The sequence below is a fragment of the Amphiprion ocellaris genome, chromosome 17, assembly GCF_022539595.1.
Source record: "Amphiprion ocellaris isolate individual 3 ecotype Okinawa chromosome 17, ASM2253959v1, whole genome shotgun sequence".
In the NCBI taxonomy this organism is placed as follows: Eukaryota; Metazoa; Chordata; class Actinopteri; family Pomacentridae; genus Amphiprion; species Amphiprion ocellaris.
The window spans coordinates 8,675,833-8,700,988 of record NC_072782.1 but is presented as its reverse complement, the minus strand read 5'-3'; the positions used below and the strand labels follow the sequence as shown (position 1 = coordinate 8,700,988).

General features: G+C 38.6%; 3 protein-coding genes across 4 annotated transcripts in view; 1 reads left to right on the top strand and 2 right to left on the bottom strand.

Moving 5' to 3' along the window:
* abl1 (c-abl oncogene 1, non-receptor tyrosine kinase) overlaps positions 1-13,464 on the bottom strand; it is a 36,822-nt gene extending 23,358 nt beyond the window's left edge. The window contains exons 1-2 of the mRNA XM_023284823.3: positions 12,905-13,464; positions 11,353-11,736 (exon numbers count right to left, since the gene is read on the bottom strand). Coding sequence (XP_023140591.2) covers positions 11,353-11,479 — 127 coding nt within the window. The 5' untranslated portion in view covers positions 11,480-11,736; positions 12,905-13,464. The remainder of the gene's footprint in view (positions 1-11,352; positions 11,737-12,904) is intronic.
* A 726-nt stretch (positions 13,465-14,190) lies between these two features.
* Positions 14,191-18,797, bottom strand: exosc2 (exosome component 2). The gene is made up of 9 exons (XM_023284836.3): positions 18,445-18,797; positions 17,771-17,872; positions 17,634-17,679; positions 17,410-17,499; positions 17,253-17,318; positions 17,090-17,158; positions 16,415-16,591; positions 15,427-15,555; positions 14,191-14,724 (listed from the first exon to the last, which is right to left on the bottom strand). Exons 1-9 carry the CDS (start codon positions 18,564-18,566, stop codon positions 14,644-14,646), a joined length of 882 nt encoding a protein of 293 aa, XP_023140604.1. The 5' UTR covers positions 18,567-18,797; the 3' UTR covers positions 14,191-14,643.
* A 1,762-nt stretch (positions 18,798-20,559) lies between these two features.
* Positions 20,560-25,156, top strand: part of ric1 (RIC1 homolog, RAB6A GEF complex partner 1) — a 46,773-nt gene continuing 42,176 nt past the window's right edge. For both annotated transcript variants that reach the window (XM_035957713.2, XM_023291325.3), the window contains exon 1: positions 20,560-21,203. In XM_035957713.2, the coding sequence (XP_035813606.2) occupies positions 21,063-21,203 (141 nt within the window). In that variant the 5' untranslated portion in view covers positions 20,560-21,062. The remainder of the gene's footprint in view (positions 21,204-25,156) is intronic.

The window sequence follows — 25,156 nt, the reverse complement described above, 5'->3', positions numbered from 1 at the left end:
GCTGAAATGAAATCAAACAACAAAAACCAGCAAGAGTCAGTGACTCGACAGACTCAACAGAACTGTTTGTCCAAAGCTGACTTGGACACACTTTCAGTTGTTCTGTACAAAGCACTGTGTACCCTAAGTATATGGAAAAAGCTTTGATTTAAGCTTTGGTTTAAGCCTTTGTGATCTTTTTTCTTCCTTTGTTTGCATTGGAGATCTTGTTTCTACGAATTAACTCCATTACAGTAGCCTTTAAGCAGACAGATTTCTGGTTTAAGAATGTAATATATGGTATGACTGAGACGGGAATCTGAATTTTGTGATCTGGTAATGCTTTCATAAAATTACATTTCTCAAATTATTACATCTATATTTTAAACAAGTGTTAATCAAAGCATCTGTATTAGCCAAGTGAGAACAATCAAAACAAAGGTGCAGTTGTACAAAAAGCCTCATGAGCTTCTGTGTGGAAGACTAGTATTTCTGTACATCACTGCTCCTGATTTTATCTTAAAAACAGGAATAATGTTGAATGCAATATTTCAGTTGAAAGCTCTAATAATGGAATATCAGACAGAACAGTTGTGAGACAATAGTTTTCAGTTAACTTTAAAATTTAAGGCAGTAGTTGCTCATATTTTTATGTCGTAGCAACCTATTCTGGTCCAGCAGCTGCCACTGAATGTCTGTATTATGTTAGGGAGACATTGCATGGATTCCGGTTATGTTATTAATTATTCATGATAGTTTGGCAGAGCTCCAAAAGACAAATCTACTTTCACTAAAGTGTATTTTAAATACTCTTTGATCACACCATCAAGTTTCCTCAGCATTTTGTCTTCAAGTCTCAGACAAGCCCAGCTGTGTTTTATGCTCATCAACTTGACTTTTTTTGGAAAACAAAGCATACTTGCAGCTCGAAAGCTGTGATAGGAATACATCAAAAGTCTACAACATGCAAAAAGTACAGAATGGCCTCGTCTTACATGACAGAAATGGTGGCAGATGGCAGTTCATGGAAGCCATTAAGAAATGCATAACTCATTGCCAGGTAATCACACAATTGTAAATTATTTTATACATTTGTCAGTGCTTGCTGCTTGCGTTCTAATTACAGTTAAATATTGTGATTTTTGATGTGTGGTCAATTATTGCCTGCTGTTTTTTTTTTTTTTTTTTTTTACTTAGTCCATTGTTTGCTTTTCCTTTTGTTCTCTGTCTATAAAAAAAATTCTATGCAATGTAAAATCCAGTAATGACAGAACTTGAAAGCGAGACAAAGAAAGAAAGAAAGAAAGAAAGAAAGAAAGAATAGAAGGAGGGAGGGGGATTGCACCAGTTATTTGAGAGAGGAATGCACAAGAGGTCACATTCTTCACTCCACTGCTGTGGCTTGCCCTGTGTTCAACTCTCTCTTTTTCTCTGCGCAAAATAGGCAATATTACTCAACACACCTCTGGTGCAACAGATCACACACAAACATATGTGATTCCCTTGGAAACAGAGTAGACAGGCTCAGGAGGCGGAGAGTGAAGAGGCCTTGGCAAGAACCCATTAATGATATAGTCATACCAATCAGATAATACTCTTACACAACAGGCCTTTTATTCAAGGACAACATTTTGATATGTTACAGCAGGGGGAGTACAGGTAAAAATAATAAAATTAATCATGGCTGAATTACATTAAAAGTTTTGTTAATTCCAGCGACACTGTCATGGCTTAGTGGGACACCTGAGAGAAAACCACCATCATTAATGCTATTAGCAACACCTGTGCTTCCTTCTACTATGACAGGATAAATCACTTTTACATACTACCAAGAAAATATTCTAAGAAATCTAGCAAATAAATTACATGTCCATCCCACACTTACTCTCCTTCCATGTCATCAAACTTGTGAATAAATCTATCATACTGACACCCAGTAGAAAATGGAAACATGCACACAATCGAACATTGTACATTTTTATTCTTTTACCACTTTAATGCAGCAGCACGATTACTATTAGTGTCCTCTTGGACTTTGATTGCAAGAGTTAAAAGGAGGGAGCCTCTGAGGCAAAGACAATCTTGACTACCCTGATTTATACACACAGCTGTTTTGGCAAGTCACTGGCTAGCATGGCAATAAAGTGGAGTCTTTTCCAGGTGGTCACGACTTGATGAGAGGGGAAAACACTTACTAATCAGCAATGTGTCATCCGGCAAGGGACAAATGTGCACCACACATACGCACACACACATTCACAGACGCAGTAATATGGCATCAACACTAGATAAACTTCCACCACAAAAGACCATTCAACCACAATCAAGATTGGGAAGTAAACAGATTAGATAGAGAGAAGTCCATTTAGTTGAGAGTTTAGCAGAAGGTGTGTGTGTGCACTAGTGTGGAAACACGGCCAGCCAGGGTAAGGGACAAGCCACCAGGGGCCTAACAGCTGGCCTGAATGAGCATTACTACGAGGCGCCTGCAACGTGGGTATGTATGTGGGTGTACACACAACCACATACATACCCACACACACACACACACACACACACACACAGACTCCCTCCTCCCATCTTCAGGACCCACAGGGATCATGGGAGGAGATTTGGTGTCTAGACTGTATAGATTCCTCGAGTTCCAGCCAAAAAAGAGCCAGTTACTGACTAAAAGAGAAATGGATTCACTTACTGCATACACACTGAACACAGCTGCTGCAGGAAACACACACACACACACACACACATACACACACACGCACGCACGCACGCGCACACACACACACACACACACACACACGCATGCGCACGCGCACGCACACACACACACACACACACACACACACACACACAGAAATCAAATGATGTCACTAGAGGAGGGGGGAGGGGTCAGACTATGTACCCTCTACCCAAATACAGCATTATAACATCAAACTAAATTAATTTACATCATTTAAAATGAACAGTTTTTACTCTTATTGGCGAGACCTATGTAGTAGATCAATGAATATCAACAAATCAAATGTTTACTTGAATATCCAGGTTCCTCAATGCTGTTGGTAAGCCATTTATAACCACTGTTACACTGAGACTTGTCAGAATTTATATTCCAGACATCTTTAACGACTATTCTGCTTTGACCAGTCAAAATAACAGTTGAAGATCTCTGAAACATCAACCACATTCAACTACAATCAAGGTTAGGAAGTGAACAATTAGGTAAGAGAAGAATCCCTTTATTTGAGAGTTTTGCAGAATGTGTCATAATGATGTCATTCAAACATCATTATGACTAGTCCAAATTGCTGTGCATGACATTGCTCATACGAGGCTTCCCATTGGATGTTGAGGCCCGCAAAGCATTTGAACAGCTGTTAGCATAAGTAATGGTGGTTGCTGTGGTAGATAAGATCATTAGAAAAAAACTGTGAAATAGAAAGAGTTTATCAGCAAGGATGTTGTGGATAACAAGAGCATTTTTGATTAGAAAATTATATTGAAATAAACTGGAAGGTTGTTCTAATGTGGCAGTACAACAGCTTATCACATGAATTTACAGTTGCATTTTCTATGGTGTGTTACTAGATATCTATAGCATCACCCTGACCAGTTAAAAATTTTAACATATCCAAAAGGAACAATAAATATATCTTGAATTACAGTGATGACCAGTCATAATTCCACAGCAGATATTTAAAACTGGATTTACAACTAGGTGTAAATCAGCTGCAGACTTTCAAATTTACTCTGCAGCTGATGTGTAGATATTTACCATGGAAAACACTATACACACAAATGTGTAAAGTGAGGTAGTTCGTCCCTGAAAGATTGACTTTGTAAATATCTGAAATGTGATTTTTGACAAGGAAGAATTGAATTGCGGATACCTGCACACGTCGCTATTAAATATGTACTACTGTATGTACTACATCCTCTAGTCACAATTAACTGCCCAATCCCAACTCTGCATATGTGGGACATCATTTGTACTTCCTGGAATTTCTGACATGAAAGAGAACTACTGTAGTATTTTCACTGCTGACAATAACAACTTGTTCCAAGCTCCAGATATCATGCATAATTTGCAAAGGAGATGAAGAATGAAGTCTTGTTCTTATATTCAAACCTATTTTATCTGTGTCAGGTCTTCATGTTCACATATTTAATAGCTTTTCCTTTAATTCTCCTCCATAGACATGTAAATGAAAAGGTTGTTTGTTTGCACATAGATGAGCTTGACTTTCTATCTATGTCAACCAGTGTACTGTGTTTTCCTGTTTTCCACCCTGTGCATGTTGCTTCAGCATCCACTGACCCTAAGCAGAAATCATCTAATAAAGACAATGAACAAGTGGGGCGTTATCTTCCTCAGTCCCCACAATTTATTGTGCCATGGACATACTTGAAGTTTTGCCAGGCTAGCCTGAAGGCATCAAACAGGGGGAAAGTGCAGGGTTAAGTTCAGAAGAAAAGCCCTGTTGTGCCCATACTGAAATCTATCCAAGCAAGTAGTAACATGCCAGAGGTCCTTCCATTTTCTGTAAACCAACTCGTCCGGCTGGTGACCATGGGTTGGCACTGTCCTCTTCTTGTTGCCTGCACATGAAAGTTGACTGTTCGTTTAATCTGGAGACAAGGGCAGTAGCTAATCACTTGCAAAATCTGTCATCTATAAAACCCTTATACAGCCTCCAGCTGTTGTTGTTTTCCAGTGGTTTTGAGGGGATTTACAGCTAATAGGTTAAGGTTCCTACAAAGACACATTCTCTGGAACAAAATGACTGAATAAACACAGCATTAAAAAGTACTCTCTTGAAAATCTGCACCAATTAAATGTTTAAGTTCTGCTACGAAAACGTGTCAAGAATGCATTTGCTTTGGACAGTATTGTTTAATTAAATGTGACAAAATGTCCCACTTGCACATACATCGGATATTTGCACAGTTGGGATACCTGTGACATATGATGTGCAGCGATTGCCAGAGCCTATTGTGTAAATTTCCATGCGACAAGAACTGTACAGTAAAAGACACCGTTCATTTTTGAACTGATATTATAAGTATGTGTGCAAATTTTTTACAAGTTTCTTAACTGATAACTGGTACCTCATCAATCAATAATAGATTAATCAATAACACTAAATGAACCCCAATGGCAGAGATAATCAACAACTAGGACACAGTGTTTTAGCACACTTCAGCTCATCTACAAAAGGAGTTCCCTCGCCAGTAGTCATTAACCTTCACAGAGGACTTTTTCATGGTGGCCCTTTAATAGTTAAATCCCCACAATGCTCTCTGCTTGCTGACATGAACTGTGCATAGTCCCACCTCCCCACAGCATTAAACAATAAAAGGCTCCACCTGATGGAACACATAGGTAGTACAGCTAATCTAGAATGCATTTTCTGACATGCATGTTCGTCATCCTCTGCCTTTTCGTTAAACATATTCTTAAATTAAATTATTAACAGCAATTAATCAACTAACAAATAATTATTAACATCCCCAGTTATAAGTCTATAGTGTGTTCATGTTTAAAACAAAGCATATCAATTTCATATATGGCAGCCCATTCAATGCTTGAGATATCTATAGTTTGTACTTTCTCCTACTGGGAGTGCAAATCACAAGTAAATAGCTTCCCAGCCAACCCTGACTGCCTACAAATGAACTGTCTAAAAATACTAGCAGCCATCTTGCAATGCCATGACACACATCAATTTAATAATGCAGTCATTTTACCATTCTAACACAAGTACGCAGTAGTCAATAATTGGACCACACCCATCTTTAAACCTGGCCTTAACTTTTATCTCAATTAGAAACCTACAAAGTTTCATGATTGTATCTTGCACAGTTATGAAGCCATCCCATTGACAAAAATCTTTCCACTTTGTGGGTACTTTCAGCTATGGAGAGTGTCTCCGGGAACATATTGTAGCATAATGAGTCAGAAATACACACAAGGTAAAAACAATACCAGCTTCACTATCACAGCTGGTAAATATTTTGATATGTTGTTAAATCTGTAATGGACTTACAGCTAGGTGTGCTGACTGTTGATGGGAGTGACTAGTGAAAACACTTATGGCTGCACACTCAGCAGGACATTAGACTGCACTACATTTGTATGACCACCCAAAAGTAAACTAATGTCATCGAGTGTTTTTGTTATGGTGCTACATCTTTGGTTCATAGCGAGCTTTTGAACACTTACTAAGATATATATATACACACGGTAAAACTTGATACACACAAAAAGTAACACAGAATAACTGAGCTCTAATTCTGTCTAATGCTGCCATGATCACCATGGGAAATTTCACATAATATACAGAAGGCTTTCTACACGGAAGCTTCATGTGAAGATAGAAGCTTTAAATATCTGATTTTGAATGAGAACAGTGCCTAGGTCACAGCTGCAATGTACTCTGATAAAACCCTATAAAGTAATGTAACCACCAGGGGGCAAATGCCTCCTTCCCCCGTTTTTTTACTTTCAACATGAGAGCACTGCAATTATTCAAAAATTGTCAGATAATATTGTCGTGAGCCTTTAAAAAAAAGTACATTCGCTTTTCTTTAAACTCTCCAACCTCTAAATCTTTCTCAGATGTCCTATTTCCTCTGTCAACCCTTTTAGGAAGTGGCAGAATGGCAGGCAAATAAAAGAAAGGCACATTATTCCTTCATTAAATACTAATTTTTTCTTTCTACACAGCAAATACAAATGCTGCAGACAGTCAAACTTACAGCATTGTTCTACATAACGGTCAAAACTATCTCCAACTAGAATAAAGTTTACACTGATGCCAAATGTGGGCACACCATATTCAAAATGGGATACGAGTAGTAATGACAAGCTGTAGTAAAGATTCCAAGCATTCAGATTAATAACAATAATGGATGGCTACTAAACTACAAAACTGATGTCAATTTTGAATAGATGATATTGGCCTAGCAGTTGATTACACATCTCCAGGATGTATTTTTGTATCTACACGTAAATATGACACACAACAAAAAATTAGACAGGAAAGGAGCGATCGAGTACATCCGTCATGCTCAGACCTGTTTTTCTAAACAGGCCTGGTAACTTACTGCAGTTTGTCATTTATTTCATTATCCATCAAGTTGCATTGTTAACTTAAGAGCGTACTCAGTTATCTGAACCACACACAGAGAAAGCAGCTGACACTGCAGTCGGAGTTCCAGTTCCAGGAAATTCACTACCCCACTCAGTCCTTACAATCTGTGCTAGCTAACCAGTGAGATCATACCTATCCACTGTACAGTACACAGACGTGCCAAGAACAGAGACAGGTCTTTGCTTGCCCCTCACTGCCTCCGTCTTTCTCCCAGGCAGCTGCATGCAGAGGTCTGAACCTGCCTGCTGAGATTCAGCATGGTGCTGGCTATCCGAGTTTTAACTAGCTGGGGCTCACCAGGAAGAAATTTTAAAAAAGCAGAAAATCATGTGTTGATGTTGCCCTCCTCTTGCACTGTGACTCATCTCCCTTCTTATGGTCTAACCTGCACATCACAAGAGGAAAGGGGCAGGGAGGGAAAAACAAATACGCCCCATGTCACTGACCCTTCGCCAAATTTGATCCTTTTACCGGCAAAAGCTTTCATTCTGTTTTTCTGACCTTCCTCATCCTGTCTCCCTCTGTGCTATGCAAGACTTAGAGTCAGTGGAAAGTACTGCTGCCAAGGCAATCACAACCCTACAGACACATTTGGTAAACTTATCAGTTAGCTGGATGCATGGCATAAGTCTGTTCAATAGCTAATGACCTTTCTAAAAAAACTAATTACTTCTATCTCTCAGTTTTCTCTGAACTTCTGTGTAGCATTGATAAACATTTTCTGTTAACCATGATGATGTCTTACAATAGAAATATTGAATGTAGAAATGATCCACTTAAAAGGCAACATTTATAAAAAGTATAGGAGGAAAATTACCATTAACTAATTTTAGCAAGAGTGCAAGTCTTCTGCCTTGTGTTGTGCTACTTTGGACATTAACTTAAGACAGAGACCACCAAGAAGGCATTTTCACACGCCAAAACTAGTAAACATTAAACTATTGACTATCAATACGAGAAGTACAGTAAGAAATGAGGTCACCACCGTTTTTATGAGTTATATTTAAAACTATGAAAGTCTGCTTTCTGTGCACTGCCATGTTTTTTAAAAAAATGTCATCTTATGGTGGCACTAGAGAAAAATAAGAGGCTTTAACCAGCAGATAAACAGAAACAGACTGCTTTATATGGGAAGTGACTGAAATACACACTAGCCTACACACACATCTCCAGGTGAAACATCTGTCTCAGGTGTGATACTTTGGATTCTGGGTCCCTGTTTTGCAAAGCACGGTGAGACTCTGGGACAGCAGCACCTCACCTTTGTACTGAGGAAAAAGAGGCTCCTTTAGTGGTGCAGTGACAATGCCTTCCTCATGCATAATGAGCCTACTCAGACAAGAGCATGAAAATTATTCTATGACTATTCTAATAGCCTAATAGACTATTCACTTGAATAACTGTTTAAGTAAAATTATTAACCATTTCAGGTTCCATTTCTCAGTTTTGAAGATTTGCTGAAATGTACGTTCGGCATCTTTTACCATTGTGCAAATATGATCAATCAAATTATCAAGAAAATAATATGCAGATTAGTCAAAATTGCAAATACTTGTGAGTTGCAGTCCTAACATAACCACATCTAGGATATCATATATGGAGCACTTTGTAACACACACTACACAATATCCTGCACAAACAGAAGAGGCACCATTGAGCTCTGGCACACATTATTAAAGCAACTTTATAATATAGGTATTCTTTAATTATTGGGGATGAGGGGGCACCTGTATAGCTCAACGGGTTAAGCAGGGCAACCCATGTCCAGGAGCTGGTCCCCGGTGCAGCGGCCCGGGTTCGATTCCCGCTCGCGGCCCTTTGCTGCATGTCTTCCCCCAACTCTCCTCCCCCTGTCTCTTGTCTGTCTCTCACTACGCCTATCCAAAAAAAGGCCAAAAAAATAACTTTTAAAAAAAATTATTGGGGATGAGACAGTCTTATGTCTTACTGTGCATTTGATCATTAAAGCTGTCTTTTATTTTTTGTTCATATCAGTCATAAACAGTACACAGCCTCAGTGCACCGTCACTGGCAAAACTCCTGTGACTCAGGCGATTCTGAGCACCAGACTTTGTGATCTTACTACGTTGTGAGCTGTTCATAGATCTTTTATTCGTAAATATGGGTCAAATTATTGAACAGTATCCCGCGACTTCTGTGTGTTACAGAACTATTTGGCTTTTTCAATATGTGTCCGACATCAGAATGAAATGTCAGATATACAGAAAGGATGTAGCACTCACTTGTTGAAAAAAAGTTTTAAAGGTTGTGTGTGCAGTTTAAATGTTCTCAAGATAGTCAAAATGTACAAACTGAAAGCAATTTTTAAACTTCTTATTCATTTCAAAAGCTTGGTTTCTTGTCTTTAAAAAAAACTTGGGATAAATGCTTAACTCAAACACATATTAAAGTCAATAAAATTATGGATGCCCTATGATATCCACACCATCACCGGTATTGGCCAATATAGGAAACATCGGCATCCACCATAATAAAAAGTCAATCCGTCATCAGTCAAAAATTTTACTGTTTTGTTTGAAAGTGTTACTGAAATATAAATATGCCCTGTTTTGCATATAAGTTGATGATATACTCTTATTTTGTCCTTTAGATGTGTACATTTCAGAAACACCGTATCAAAAGTCTGCACCTATCAGTGTGCCATGAGCCAAGAGTAGGAATAATAATATGCTAACTCCACTACAGCAGAGAGTTGATGTTCTCTGCAGTTATGAGTAAAAGTAAAATTATGATCATATATTGGTGTTGGCAGTTAGCCAAACTGAGTTGCAAAGTATTGGCATATTCATATCAGCAAAAAACTATATAGTGCATCCTTTAAGAAAAGTTAAGATAATCACATTGCAAGGTGTCAATATTATAAACTCATCTCCACATTAAAAACAAAACAGAAAGTGACACCAAATCACATAGAAGTTACTTCTGTAACATTTACTGTAATGTCAGCAGATATCAATCAAGTGTAGATTTATTTTAGCACCATACTTGTTAAAATTACAAGCTTTGGATAGGTCACTTATACGCTGGTGTGTCAGTGTGCTCAAAACATTCCAAATGACAATACAGCAGACGTAGCAGTCAAAAACACTGCTACAGATTTTGTATTAACCTCATTATTACATTACACTGAGAGTAATTCAGCTGTTAATCAGGTAGAAACAAGGTTCCTTGCACATCCTCTTGAAATATACAGCTGAAACAGGTGTCCTCAGCTCTTGCAGTCAGTTGCTATGGCACAGACACTAAGTCAACCAACATAACACCACATTGGTTGCAATTTATTGCATGTTATACCCATGATTAAAAAACTGTCTTGTCAGCAACACTTGGTAATGAGTGGTCGTGAAGTTTTACTAGAGTTATCCCACTCTGTATTGGTCTGTATTGGTTAAGGGAGGGACCATCGACCAAAGAGGTGACCAACCTCCGGTACATTAAACCATCTCCAGGGTGTCTCTGTGTCAAGTTTTCAAGGCAAATAGTGGCTTTGTAAGCTACTTGTATTATTTAACTGTGGTAGATTTAATCAGAAGCTGTTCAAATGCATTACTGTATGCTTTATTGTCAACAGTATTTGTTCTCCTGGATACACAAGCATAAATCTGTTATCCAGCTGGCGAGTTGCTTTTCAATAACGCAAATACAAGTGAGTTGATAAAAATCCATACATTATGATTTCTATTTATTCACAGTAACATCTTCCAAATCTTGAATTCTGGCTCTTGCACAAGCTGGAAAAAAACTTTGAACAAAATCTAGGGCTAATGAGGCCTTGCATGGTCCAAACAACAAACGTAAAAATATTCAAATTAATATCATGTAAGACAAATACAAGAAACAAATTCTTTGGGAAGATGGAACCATCAAATGACATTACTGCTTGAACAATGACCAAAAGAATTATCGACTATCAAAATAGTCGCCAGTTTTTTTCTTAATTGACTAATAACTGCAGATTTAACACCACAAACTTTTTCCCTAAGGGTACATTAGTTGCTCCAGTCTACTCATATTTACTATGTGATTTGGTGAAAAAGCGGTTCACAGACAAGGGAAAACATAAGAGAGGTGTTCTAGTGTTTGATTTAAGGTCAACAAAGACACGCGATGCTCAAAAAGCTACAAAACGACACTTTCCCAACACTGAAGCAAACACTACTGATAAAACAAAGGTCATATCAGAAACATTTGATCTTACCGTGCACAACAAAAACATTACAGGGCTGGCTCCCATGGCGTGATGACTCTCGCTTTCCCCCCTTGATGAAGGCCGGCAGACTGGGTCTCCTCTGGTCCCCTACAAACTTCCCCGGCTGCTGCCCCATAAGGGCAGGGTGCCAGGCCGCAGCCGGGACTCTCCAAGCTGGACTCAGTCGCTCACCGTCCAACAGTTGGCCACCAGGCAGGGAGGGGATTGGGAGAAGGCAAGATCCCCTTTCCCTGGCTCAGGCTGTCCTCTCCTGGAGTATGGGTAATGCGGGTCACCTATGCAGATCCGTATTACTCCAGTATGTCTCTGTATATCATGCATTAATGGAGTCTGAGTGCTTCAGAAGACAAACAAAATGCATTTCACAGGAATCTAGAGGGGAATAAACAATGAAAAATTAGGGATGATTTCAATAAAAAGAAAAAAATACCCTCCTAGAATCGAAATAGTAGTAATACAAAATATTTACATAGCACTTTAAAGACACTCAAATATGCTTTACAAAGTGGGTAAAACACAGACAAAATTATAGTGGAGAAAGGAGCATATAGAAAAGAAAATTTGTGAGTTGTAGGAAGTGTTGAAAAGATGTGCTTTATGGATTTCTTGAATATGGAGAGCTAATTAAACACTAGAAATAATCTAAGCAATTTTGTCTATAAGGTCTGAGTGTCAAATAACACATTTTATATGGGTATAGCTTGCCTGATTTTAACCTGTCCCACTTCAGGTATGTTGTTAGTACAGGTATACAGCACAGTATGTGCTTGCTGCAGTACTAAATCCACTTCCTACTGTTGTATAAAATCTGCGCTCCAACTGAATTTCTTCTTTTCAATGTCAATAATGCTTTTTAAATGACAAGCAAATGTTTCTAACCAAAGTATACTGCAAGATACACACATAACTAGAAGGAAATTATGTTGTGCCAAGAAACTACACAAAGTGCTCGATGTTAATATAATTGCTGTGTTATAGACAGGAATTAAAAGTTTTTTTTTTCAAAATAAAGGAAATAAATTCATATCAAAAGTGTCAATCACAAAGAGCATCTTGAATTAGTCACTTTTACATTCTCTTTTATCCCAAATATATTTTAAACCTGCAGCTTTAAGAAGAAGAAGAATTAACCATTTGTGCCCCTTCACAGAAGACAAAATATTAGCTAAAATTAGCCTTTACACTATTGTCTGTGCTAAAACACAAAAAACCATATCAAAAGTGCCCAATTCAGAAAGAGAGTGTCTTGGATTGGTCACCTTTACATTCTCTTTTATCCTAAATATATTATAAACCTGCAGCTTTAAGGGGACTAATAAGTGACAATTTGTGCTACTTCACAGCACGCAAAGTATTAGCAGTAGTTAGCCTTTACATTGTTGTCCGGTGGCAATTTATGTTATTACAGAAGCAAAGTCAGAAACATTTAATCATTAATAACGAGCACTAAAGTGAAAAAGACAGATTTCTACCACTTAATCCAAACTTGTGCTTTAGTTGCGAACTTAAATAGCAAAGACAAGGGTGAATGTAAACTTACGTGGCCATAGAAACTTTTATACTGTTTGTTAGCAGGCGACCTCAAGCTAATGTTGAAGGTAGCCATGAAGCTAACTAACGCCTGTTGGTGGTACGCAGCGCCAGATCCTGAACTGCACACCGAGCAGTCAACAGTTGGCTCCCGCTGCTTCGCCGTCAACACGCTGGTATTAAACCTCGGACCAGTGCACTTAAACAACACACAAAATACATTCCGGTCACCGCAGTTCAACACTATGCAGCTGGTCGCCCCAAAGCCACAGTTTGCTCCAAACTTCCGTGTCCACTCTTCCCGTCTTGCGGAGTTTCTTCCCCTGTGGTACCCGGAGTAAAAGGCACTTCAATCAAGGAGGCGAAGAGAAATCGAGGAAACTCAGCCGGCCGGAGGCCCACGACTCTCCCCGCTAGTCCTCTCCTCTGTTCACAGCCGCCGAGCTCTTCGTTACCGACCCCACGGTTCGCGTACTTATTCATCGCTTTCACGTGAAAATCTGAGCAATAAACTTTGGCCGAGTACTAGTTGTGTCGCTGGGGCCGCCATACTTCCATACGCAAGGTGGTTTACAGAAATATGTGGGTGGGGCGACGTGTGGCGTCACGTACGTGCGTGGGCTAGTACACGGCAGAGGAGCGGAGGGTTTATTTTGCTGGGAGAGGAGGACAGAGCAGCAACGCTGGAGGAGACACAGACAAGCGCTGAAAGGAGGTACACAGAAAACAAACTATTTCTTTTTGTTGTGATGGGGATTTATTCACTCTGGGGAACTTTATCAAAGCTATAAACTGCCATAAAGCAAACTTGGATGGACGCAGTGTGTAATGATGATGATGTACGATGCCATTTGTGTTTTTCCCCTCTGAATACCAGTGAAAAAGACCAATATTTATTTATGTGGTTAATGCCACTGTTTTTGTAAAAAATAAAAAAAATACAGACTAAAGTTTTCCTGTGGTGGGAATTTATTCACTTATGAATTCTGGGGAATTTTTTTTTCAAATACATAAAGCGCCAAAAAGCAAAGCTGATTGACTTGGTCTTATCAAGACTTAAGTTTGGAGAAATGCTTTTCCTTTCGGTTTTGTAATCGTTTGAAAAAAAAAAACAGAACAGGGCTTTGTTATGATGGGAATTTACTTACTTACTCAGTCTGGGGAGTTTGTCTCAGTCATAAACTGATGAGAACAAAAGTTGGATCAACAGTGTAATGATATAAAACACCATCAGTGTTTTTTTTCCTCAGAATTATATACCTTTGTACTAATAAAGAGAAAAACATTGTAGAGTTGTTTAATTTTTTACCAGTGCATAAGAAAGGTCATTACAATGGGGACTCATATCACAAACACAGTATCAAAAACAATTGTAATATGCTTATTATTCAGCATCAATACTGACCACACAGAAGTAGAGAAAATGTATAGAAATTACAAAAAGGTTTATTACATACAATACTGTTTTAGTATAACAGCACACATTATCAAAACTAATCCCCCATACCTGTGTAATCTAGCTGCTATAGTGATTTCTGAATGTTGCTGATTCGTAAAAAAAAAATGTACATATCTTTTCTATTCAAATAGCGAACATCAGTTTTCTTTAATTAAATCAAAACATTTCAACTCATACCTGACTTTGACATATGTAACAAAAAGCCAATTTTTTGTTCAGATAAGTGGACAGCAGTCAGGTCACAGAGCTGCTTGATGGAATTTTGGCTTTGTGATGAGGATCTGAGCTCTTTAACCCTCTTGTTCCAGCAGTTTCTGCTGCGTCAACAATACAATCTCCTCCATCACCTCTGGTTTCAAGATGTCCTTGACCTACAGAGACAGGATAAAGCAGAGACTTACAATCTAATCTAAAAAATATTTAATACAGCAAAGATCTTATGAATACTCAACATTTTTAACAAGAAAAAATATCTGCACGTCAAAAGATTTGCAAAAAGATAACTTGTCCCTCCCAAAAAAAAATAAAAATCCTGCACTAGAACAAACCTACAGAGTGAGGCATAATGTACATTTACCACCACATCTGTGAATTTAGCACTTCCTTGAATGATCTTTGTATTCAAAGTAAACATGTTTTTAGGTTTTCTGAGTTGCAGCTTAAGAGCAAAGTGCACAGTAGCCCCTAAAAAATGTGCATTTGGTAATTTAGAGTAATTATTATGAAACTGTGCCATGGGAATAAATACAGGAGCACATGATATTATATGTCATTATTACTGGATAAGTGATTAAATCATCTGTTCCAAGGGCAATGAAATCAACCGTATCTGTTCAATAGTGCAAGAACAGTAGAGTCAAAGTTGAGAACTGTGATCTATTGTTTTCCACTTGTGTTGCCCAGGAGCTGTGGATTTCCAATAAGGCCACTAGATGGCACAATAAATCATGGAAAAGTCCACTTTTCTATTGCAAAATGTTATCATCACCATCTGTTTAAATTTGCGAATGTGGATCGCATTCAGAAGCATATTGTTGAAGATCATCATAATATTCTACCCGAGTGTTTCCTACCTGGTGCTGAAGTGAGGATTCGTAGCAGTAGAGAACACTTGTGTCGTACAGGAGGACCTTGTGTGCAGACAAAGCCAGCAGGCAGTTTCTCAACCGTGAAATTACCTCTCGATCTGACAGGCTAACAGGCTAAGAGGACAGACAGAAGGGAAACAAATAAGTTGAAAGGCCACACATATTTGGACAGTTGTTTTATGCTCTTCCATACATTTAGCTTTAAATAAAAGAATGAATCCTACAGTTCAGTTAGAGTCTAAGCTTTGATTTGAGTGGGTTTAAATTAACAAGAAACCACTGTGTTGGGACATTCATAACTATATATATATATATATATATATATATATATATATATATATATATTGATTGATTAAATCCTTTTAATGACTGCCTGAAGGCTGTGATACACAAACATCACCAGATGTTTCTGGTCTCTGGTGATGCTAACTCTGACCCACACTGCAGACTCTTTCAGCTATTCCACCGTCATGTCTCTACGAAATTATATTATGTTGTCCAATATGTTCTGGTACATTTGACTAAATGTGAGTGGACAGGATGGTCCTGTGCATCTCTGTACTCTACCTCTTGCTTCTGTCAGCAGTGAAATCAATAATAAATGACACTGACAATCCACTGACAGCCATTCATGTTCAAGGATCTTTCCAGCATTTTGACAGAGGTTTCCTTTTACTTAATTAGTTTATGGAACTTTTTTGTGTTTTTGCAAACCCCAACGGGATCTATCTGTTGCATCTTGCTCAGTCCTCTAAGGTTCTCATCATGAAGTCTCCTCGTGATCATTGACAAGAAAACATTTACCTATTTACTGGGGCGCATTCTTGACTTGCTGTTTCAATGCTTCAATATTTGTACTCCATTTTACAAACTGGACTACTGTTAACCTCTTCCTTAAAATTTACATTTGTATCAATCCATATATTACCTAGTGAAACAATGAAGTACTGCTTGTTGTGACTCCTGTTCATACCTCCAGACTGGTGTAGAAGCCCCCAGCTTCCTCCTCCTGCTGTCCCGGCGTGGGATACAACCACACAAAGCCGTTATTCCCGAGGATAATGGATGCACCGCATGGCAGGTTGTGGAAGTGTGTTTTCTGCCTCTTGATCAGAGAGGGAGAAAGTTGTACGAGCACACCTTGACCCAACTGATTGTCAGAGAAAGCAGAAACGGGACATTAGAATAAATGAGGACTGTCATTAAAACAACAATAACTACAGATTTTTATTTTTTAAAATATTGCAAGATAGCGAAATATTGTGATCCAAAACTGTAATGGCACACATGAAAGAGTAAAATCACATTCTGTCTGTGATATAATATATAGGAATGATTAATTACATAGATTTTAGCCTCGTGTTTTTATTGTGGCATCTTACCAAAACATAAAGGAGCCAATAATCAAAGACAGATTAGGACTTGATATGACTCACTTAAAAATTCATTATGGGTGCATTTTTAAGCATTTTGCAAGCCATGTTTGTCTGCTAGGAAGTATGTCTCGCCCCTTTGTTTACATTCTAACTTGTCTTAATACACCACAAACAGTGATTCCTTGAGCAAACTAAAGCCTGATTTAGGTGTATCATCACAGCTAGGATCTATCATCACTGCATATCTCATTGCGTACTTTGGCAGAACTTACTTTTCCATACTTTAAACTACGGGTGTGAAGTGATAAGGCTCCATCTGAGAAGACAGACTGCACCTCTGCCTAAAACCACAAGAAAAGTAAAACACAGATATTATGAAGTAAGAATAAGATGGTGAAGAAGCCAAAGACAAATGTATAATAAACTCTTAGTTACACTGATGAGATCTCCCTCCTGCAGGTATTCCCTCATGGTGAGCTCGTCTTCCGCTGATCTTCTCCTCTAAAAGAAAAACCCAAATAAAGTTTTGCTAGTTTAGCCAACACTGTAATACAAAAACTTTTCATAGTGAGTCAACTTTTCTGTCTCTCACCAGCTCTCCTCCAGGCAGATTGACAGAAGACAACAAGAGGACAGAGTCCAGCCGCGAGTTGGTCTCCACCTTCCACCGTTTCTGCTGTACCTGCACATGATCACAAAAAAAACAGAGGTATTAAAAAAAGACAAAATCTTGATAAGCAAAATGACAACCCTTGTTGTGATGACATATTTTAATGAAAATAGCACAGATCTCAGTGAGAGGAGGCAGTGCTTTACCTCTGTAATTCTGCCCACCACAACATCTCCAACCTCACCATTAAATCTGCAATAAAAAGACATACAGCAAAATTAGTCAGTTATATCTGCATTTTTTGACTAAGATAATGTTTAAGAGCTTCAGTTCAACCACTCACCTGGTTTTAAGGGGCCTGACACAGATTAGTTTGTCCACCCTTTGCACCTCTCCAGCAACTGAAGCCGTCAGCTTGTCTTCATCAACGTAAGTGCCATGACCCCTGGGAATAAATGTTATATAGCACTGATCATAACAATAAAACAGTCAAAAAGGGATGTGGCTCAAATAGAATTTTTATTGCCTTTTGCATGGGCACATTACAGTACAGCTACATTGGAATTCTTTTTACGTTCAGCTTTATAGATATACATACAAAAAAATTAAAGAATTTAAAGAGGAGCAGCAGGAGAAAATGTTTGATGAAAGATGTGTAAACTATATATATATCAACAATCAAATGTTGCTGACATCTTTGCCATAGTTTCAAAAGATCAAACTTACATCAGATTTCTGCCTGAAAGTGGCTCAACAGAACATGCAGAATATTAACTCAGGTTGAGTTCATGTTCTGCATTTCTAGCTACCTCAATATTAAATTTAACTCATTTTAAGAGGTCAAGGTAGTGCAACAATTGCAAGAAGATGTCAATTCAGCTGACTATGGTAAGTTTAGGCTGTTTCAGTGGGGCTGTCTTAGCTGTTTTACCAAGTCAGATAACAGCACCAGACTCCTGCCACCAGACCAGCATGATGTTCTGTTTCACTTTGTTCCATAATAAAACCAACACCCACCTCATGAAACCAGTGTCTGAAGTGATAACATCGCCGGGGACGACCAGGTCTTTTCGGTCGAAAGCAGCAACTGATAACGACACAGTTTTTCTAATAGTCGGTAGTCTCATGTCCACAGCCATGCTTTTCGGCTTGGCTTCTTCTTCTTCGCCTTTTTCTTTTCTGGCGGGTTACGCCCGACTTTAGCTGGAAATTTTACCGCCACCTACTGAAGCACAAGTCAGATTGTCTTACTGACTAAATTACAAGTAAATTTCAAAACCGCAGACAAAGTCTAGGAACGTGTAAGGCATGGGAGATAAAACCTGTGGCATTAATGAAACATGCTAGGAAACAAATTTCTTCTTCGTGGCCTTTTTCTTCTTCTTCTTCTAAAATTCTTCTACAGGCATCAATACCGCCTCCTCCTGTTCTGGAGTAGGAGCCACAGATTGCAGTATCGTATTGACTGTTTTTCTGACAAAACAATAAATAAATATAATACGCCTACAGTGCGGGAAAAATATACTCATTATTTAATAGCAGTTCCCATCAAAATAACATTTAATTTTTCAGACGGCAAAGTTAACCCCTGCTCCTAAAGGATACTTCATGATTATTCCTGTCTTTGTCTAATTCTCACAGTGAGCTTCTTCCTTTTCTTTAAATCAGGCAATTATGGGGCATTAGCAACTCTATTTTATTTTTGCTTATTTATGTATTTGTTACAGGAAGAATGCACATTTCTTTAGCCCACAACATAATCACATTGCCACTAGAGCTGCAACAATTTATCAAATAATCTATTAGTTTTCAACCATTAGTTGAATCATCATCTATTTAGCAAATCAGTTAATTGGTTTAACAATATAATGCAAACTGGGGAAAGAAGCCCCTTTTAAGAACAACGGTATTCTCACTTATATTGTATATTTTTTGATCAATATATGTACATAAGAAGTATGTTTAAATGAACAAATTTAGAAAGTAATAAATCATATTGGGCTACAGCTTTGTTATTATAAAGCTAAATATGAAATCTTGAAAAGGACCATCTTTCCCGATCATACCATACCAGTAAATCTGAGCAATATAGTCCAGTTACCTATGCATAACATTAACTAATTCTCAAATTTTGATGTTCCTCTGACTTCAACGGTAACTTGAATGTTAAATAACACACAAATAGTGACTGTTTTACACTGTTTAAATATTGCAAATTAAATTACAATTAAGAGCATAAAGCAAAAGTTATAACTGTACTTAATTATCATTGATGTTTAAATTTATTACATAAATTAATGTCAAACTCCTATATGATATAGGTATATTTATTACCTACAGTAGCAAAGAATTCAAGCTAGCTAGCCAAAATAGCATAATATTATTGACTTAATGTAAAGTCAGCAAGTTAGCTTTCAGACAGATGATAATAATACTTTTTTTCTTTGTACTAATGGCTAGCTTTTATGTTACTGCATTAGATGATAGTGTACATACATGATCAGAAAACCAACATTAGTAAGGCTAAAATATTGAAAATCACTGATGTCCATGTCAGGCCCTACTCTTACACTACATACATATTATAAAAGTTATTTTTGAAACAACAAATTGATGAAAACTTCCCAGATGACACTCATGTAAACAATAAAGTAAGGTTTGCATATGTATAATTTTTACATTTTGTTTTGTTCTGTCAAAATAGTATATCAGCTTTCCTCAAAAGTCATCCCTTTTGATTTTCTCTGAGTTGTACAACAATTTAAATACTATTTAAAAATGAGTAAGATCACTATCATCCAAGAAAACTGAAAATATCTAATGGGCAGGAGGGGAAATGTGATGGCAGGGCTTGTTACTCTATATCTGGGACGCCTCACCAGGCAGTTAAAACTGAAGAAGTCTCTTGGATCAGAGGTTAAAAGTCTCCATGAGCCACAACAGTGACGTCCCGTTTCCTTTAACTGAGGATCTCAGTATTGTGGAGGTGTAAAGACGTTTTATTTTTCCACCAGCAGATGTCAGCGTCCAGCCACGTTGCCTTCGTCGCCCCTATGGTCTCACATAACGGAGCGGTGACGTCAGATGTCAACACGACGCAAACTTGTCCGTCTCGGCCAATCAGCGTTGAGTCAGACAGACTCCTGTAAAGATGGCGACGGAGAGGCACAGAGGAGTGAAAACTGGACGCTTTGCCGTTATTAAACACCGTTGGTCCAGACACCGTAAGAACTGATACGGCACCGGGAGCGAAAGTTAATCGACCTATTTGTCGGTCGCGACACGCCACTCGGTGCTGTACGGCGACGCTGCGGCTCTGGTCGCTTTTGTTTTCGGTTCCACTGTTGTTGCCTCGGACTGCTCATTAGCTTCAAGTTGGAAAGCCAATGCTAGCCCGGGGCTAGCTGTGTAGCTCCATCGGCTGCTTGGGTCTTTCTGTATGGCATCTGTGGATTGATACCCTGTCCGGTGCTAACACTGGGCTGTGTAGACGTATTCAAAGTTTTTGTTTTCACGGAAACGACCGCAAATGAATCCCCTGGATTAAAAAACACTACTTAAGGGGGAATAGGGGGCACCGACGATCTGGCATTGCGGCACTGTTCGGAGTGTCGAGGCGAAGTGAGTTTGCCGTCATGTATTTTCTAACCGGCTGGCCACGGAGGCTGCTTTGTCCGCTGAGGAGTGAAGAGGAGCCCTTCCATGTCCAGCCCAGCTCCCAGAGGTTTTACTTCGCCCTGCTGTCAGAGACTCAACTCAGCATCTGGTTCAGTCGGGTAAGTTACGTGAACTAGCAGCAGCTTCGGTTCAGTCATGAACTCAGCTGTCCCGACCAAAACAACGCAGTGCTACTTTCATTTTAGCGAAGATTAGACCCCTGTTCAACTGATTTTCCACTACAAGTCTTGATGTGTTGGCAAACCCTTCCACGTACTATCATATAGGTGACAGGTGACGTTGTTACGCACCTTTGAGGATATCCGTAAGCACAAAGGTTTAGCAGTACAATTTACGTAGTACTTGAATGGTGCTTAATGTGTGTTCTGCCTCTTATTCATTACTTAATATATAGTAAAGATGTTTTTTTAATCTCTCAACCACATGAACTCACCTGATGAATGCTTTAGACCAGAAAAAGAGTAGTTTCACTCCCCTACTGTTATTGTTTAGTAAAACTGATTGTCTCAGAGATACACTGTGTGTGCACTTTTGTTGAAATTTTCTCTGTGTACTCAGCCCCATATGCTCATGTTCAAAGTTTAAGTTATTATCAGCAATTGTGTTCAAAACAAACACTCACTGACCACATGTGGTATTTTCTGTCAGGCAGTAGCTCAACATTAACTCAAGATCTTTCAGGCTGCCAGAGTTAATAATAAATGCAGTCATGTCAGTGCAATATTTGCTCCTTTTCATTTCTCATCCACAAATGCATAATGCAGCAGTAATACTTCATAGTGACTCAGAAGTAGGGTTGCTTTTCTCTAAGAGGCTGCTCTTTAGATGAAGGCCACTTTTCTGGGTATTTTCGCAGTCTATTCCACAAGAGGATGTTTTTAATCTCGTGTTTTTGCAACCAGCGATATTAAATTTTTTTGAAATTGTCACTTTCACTAAACCTTGATCTCTTTTCAAGTGCTGCCACTTCCAAAATACCAGGTTAAATTTATTTAAATTTTGACTACTGAACTCTGCTGGTCAAAAAAGCACTGGTGACGTTGGTTGCAGGGTAATGTCATAAAATGAGTTGACCAGAATCATTTTGTAACTGATTATGTGACATTTAAGACCTGACTTGCAAGGGAAAATACTGAAAGCAGTGCTGCAGGTCAGGAGTTTCTCAAAGAAATGAATGCTTTATTAGCTGTTTTGGTTAGAAATGTAAATAAGTCAGGTGCAGGATGGGAGAAGTTGTAGGAATGCACAGTGCTTTGAACTTGAACAGTTGAGTACAGAATACGATTTGTAAATTTTGACATGTTCCAATCAATATTAGGGTATAATTGGTGTCTGCATTCATCTGATGTGTGCAATGGCAGCAACTACCACAAATGAAATTCTATTTTTTACCATTGTCCGTATTTGTTTATTTGCTCATGGTGGCTTCCAGAGAAAGAATGCTGTCTATCAGTGCAGGTTTCATTCCATTTGTTTCCAGGAAACTCTTGTATCAGGTTAAACTGTAGTTCAACTTCAGGTAGTGTGGAAATGCAGACTGGCTCTTGAAATGTTGATTCATTCTCCACCCCTTTTTCCAATGTGTGCACCAGCATCATGTCGTAGAAAGAGCCTTGAAAATGCAGAATGGTGTTTCAGGCACTGTGAATTGTAAGCTCCCACCCCCATTTGTTTAGAGATTTTGCTGTGGGGATGTGGAGAGTGGGCCATTTCATTTGATAACCTGCAGCTGAGCACATTGTTTACAGCAGTCTGAGTTCCACACAGCTTGTATATTATTGAGTAGTAGCAACAATGGATCAGGGTCACTGTTAATTTCCTGAGGCCCACACAGGATGTTAGCATGTTTTGTTTCCTCTCTTTCTTAAGAGGTTTGCCTGCCTACAAGTATCAGTGGGGCATCCAGGAAAAGGAATGTCTCAGCAGTGTTGATTGGAAAAACTTTCTTGCTCTTGACATGCACCTTTCACATCTGTTAAGTCCATTATGTCATTGCACTTCACTATGTAGACCGGCTTGACTCACACGGACGATGTCGAGGGTTTTGTTTATACTACTTTCTCAAACATTGTATTTTTTAAAATACATTTAAACACATTTGTCAAAGCAAACATTTGGCATGATGATGTAAGCCCTGTTTCAATTTGGGGTTACATTGATTGAAGGACAAGTGGACAGCTGAGACACATTACAATTCACCACTGTTTGAAGACCTACAGGCTGTACTATGAAGCAAGATTAGTGAGTTTATGAGATATGTTGAGCCTGAAGATAGAGTTTTCATTGTCAGGAAAGTGGCTCTCTTTAAATCTGCTAGATCAAGATAACTCATGGTAACTCATGCAGTGGAACTCACCTGCTACAGAGGAGGTTATGCTCAGTTTCAGATTTAAATCAGCTGCAAGAAGCGTCTCCCTGAAACCAAATTGTTTCCTGACTCATTCTCTATTAGTGATGCAGATTCTCAGCTGTGAGAATGTTATATCTGTAAACCTGTTGAGCTGTATGTTACTAACACCACTGCAAGAAGCTGTGCAGCTACAGTGTTGCACACCATATGCATGGCATTGCCATGGGAACCCGACATGTATTTAGCTGGCAATGCAGAAATCACATAAATATGTTTATATGTTTGGTCCTGATTTGCTGCCAGAACAGTTTTACACTGCTGGTACTGCAGGTAATAGAACGCAGATTAGAATATTGATTAGTCTATTGCTTTTTATTACAGAGAATATTTCATCATTTTCACTTTGATTTGGCCAGAAGATTAAGTGATGTCCTTTATTATGGGACAGTGTCAGACATAATACCCTTCAATGCAATATTATGTTTAAACAGCTCTGATGTGCACCCTTAATAGTAGGCAACTGCACTGATCAGTAAAATGAATTTATTAATACCTGATTAACTGTTTTCTGCTAGCATCCCTCTCTCAAATCATTTGCAGTAGCATCGTAAATTTTTACATTCTTCATGGATTTCCATCATAACAACCTGTTGACTGAAGTCGGCAGCACACGATTGGCCCATTTTGTTTGGAAGAGGAGTAACATGATGCGTTAAATGCCCCCTGTTATGTGAAGGCGCACAGAGTCTGAAGAAGAAAGACTAGGTGAGCAAAGAAAGTCGATAACCCCTGTTGTAATACTCCTTATCTCTGACTGGGATATTAGGTTTTGTCCAGCCGACTTACACAAAGAAAGCCTGGAATTTGTCAAACTTGTTTCATCTATCTTTGTTCAGGTTACACATAATATAGTTATTGTCAGTCTGATGCCACACAAACGGCAGATTTGTTTCTCACAGGTTAGCTTAGAAAACAAAGATGATTCAAGAACTAATATACCAACTATTCATAGCATTGAGACTAGCAGGTCAAAATTTTTGTGACTTGCAACAGAGCACAGGACAACCCATACGTCCTGCACCAGTGACATATTTTTTCCTCGTACGTCCTTGTCTAGTAAGCCTATGCACATATTAGCATTGACACTACAAAAGACGTGGTCAAGTATGTCCCAAACCACCCTGGCAAGTGGTTTGACTGATCGATCACAATGCATGTAGATTGTCTTTTACTTATTTCCTGCTCTCCACTTTTCAATCTGATCACCCAAGGTGCGTTTAAAAAAAAGTGTCAACACAGTGATCCCATGTGTGTAATGGATTATGGCAACGTCATGATAAAACAGCTATACTTTGTCCTCTAATGATTCCAACTAAAATCTCTTGACACAGAAATATTTTTGTAGTATGTGAAAATGTATTCTAAAAAGATATTTACTCTGCCGAAGTATGTGATGATCGCCGTTGGTTTGTCCATTTGTTTGTCTGTCTATGTGCAGTATCACTCAAAAACAGAGTAATGGATTTGGATGAAATTTTCAGGGAAGGTCAGAAATGACACAGGCACCAAGTGATTACATTTTGGCAGTGATGCTCCTTATAGTCTGGATCCATCTATTTGTTAAATATTTCTGTATCATTACGATACAACGTCACTGTCACTATGACAACAAGTAAACGCTACGTCAGCTGCCTACTGACG

Bases quoted from the DNA above. Each gene is read 5' to 3' on its own strand.
- exosc2 (XM_023284836.3), bottom strand. From the start codon at position 18,566: ATGGCTGTGGACATGAGACTACCGACTATTAGAAAAACTGTGTCGTTA. The intron at 17,159-17,252 runs GTAACTAAGAGT...TTGTGGTTTTAG, and splicing joins AGGAGGGAGATCTCATCAGT to GCAGAGGTGCAGTCTGTCTT. The intron at 16,592-17,089 runs GTAAGTTCTGCC...TCTGACAATCAG, and splicing joins GTAGTTTAAAGTATGGAAAA to TTGGGTCAAGGTGTGCTCGT.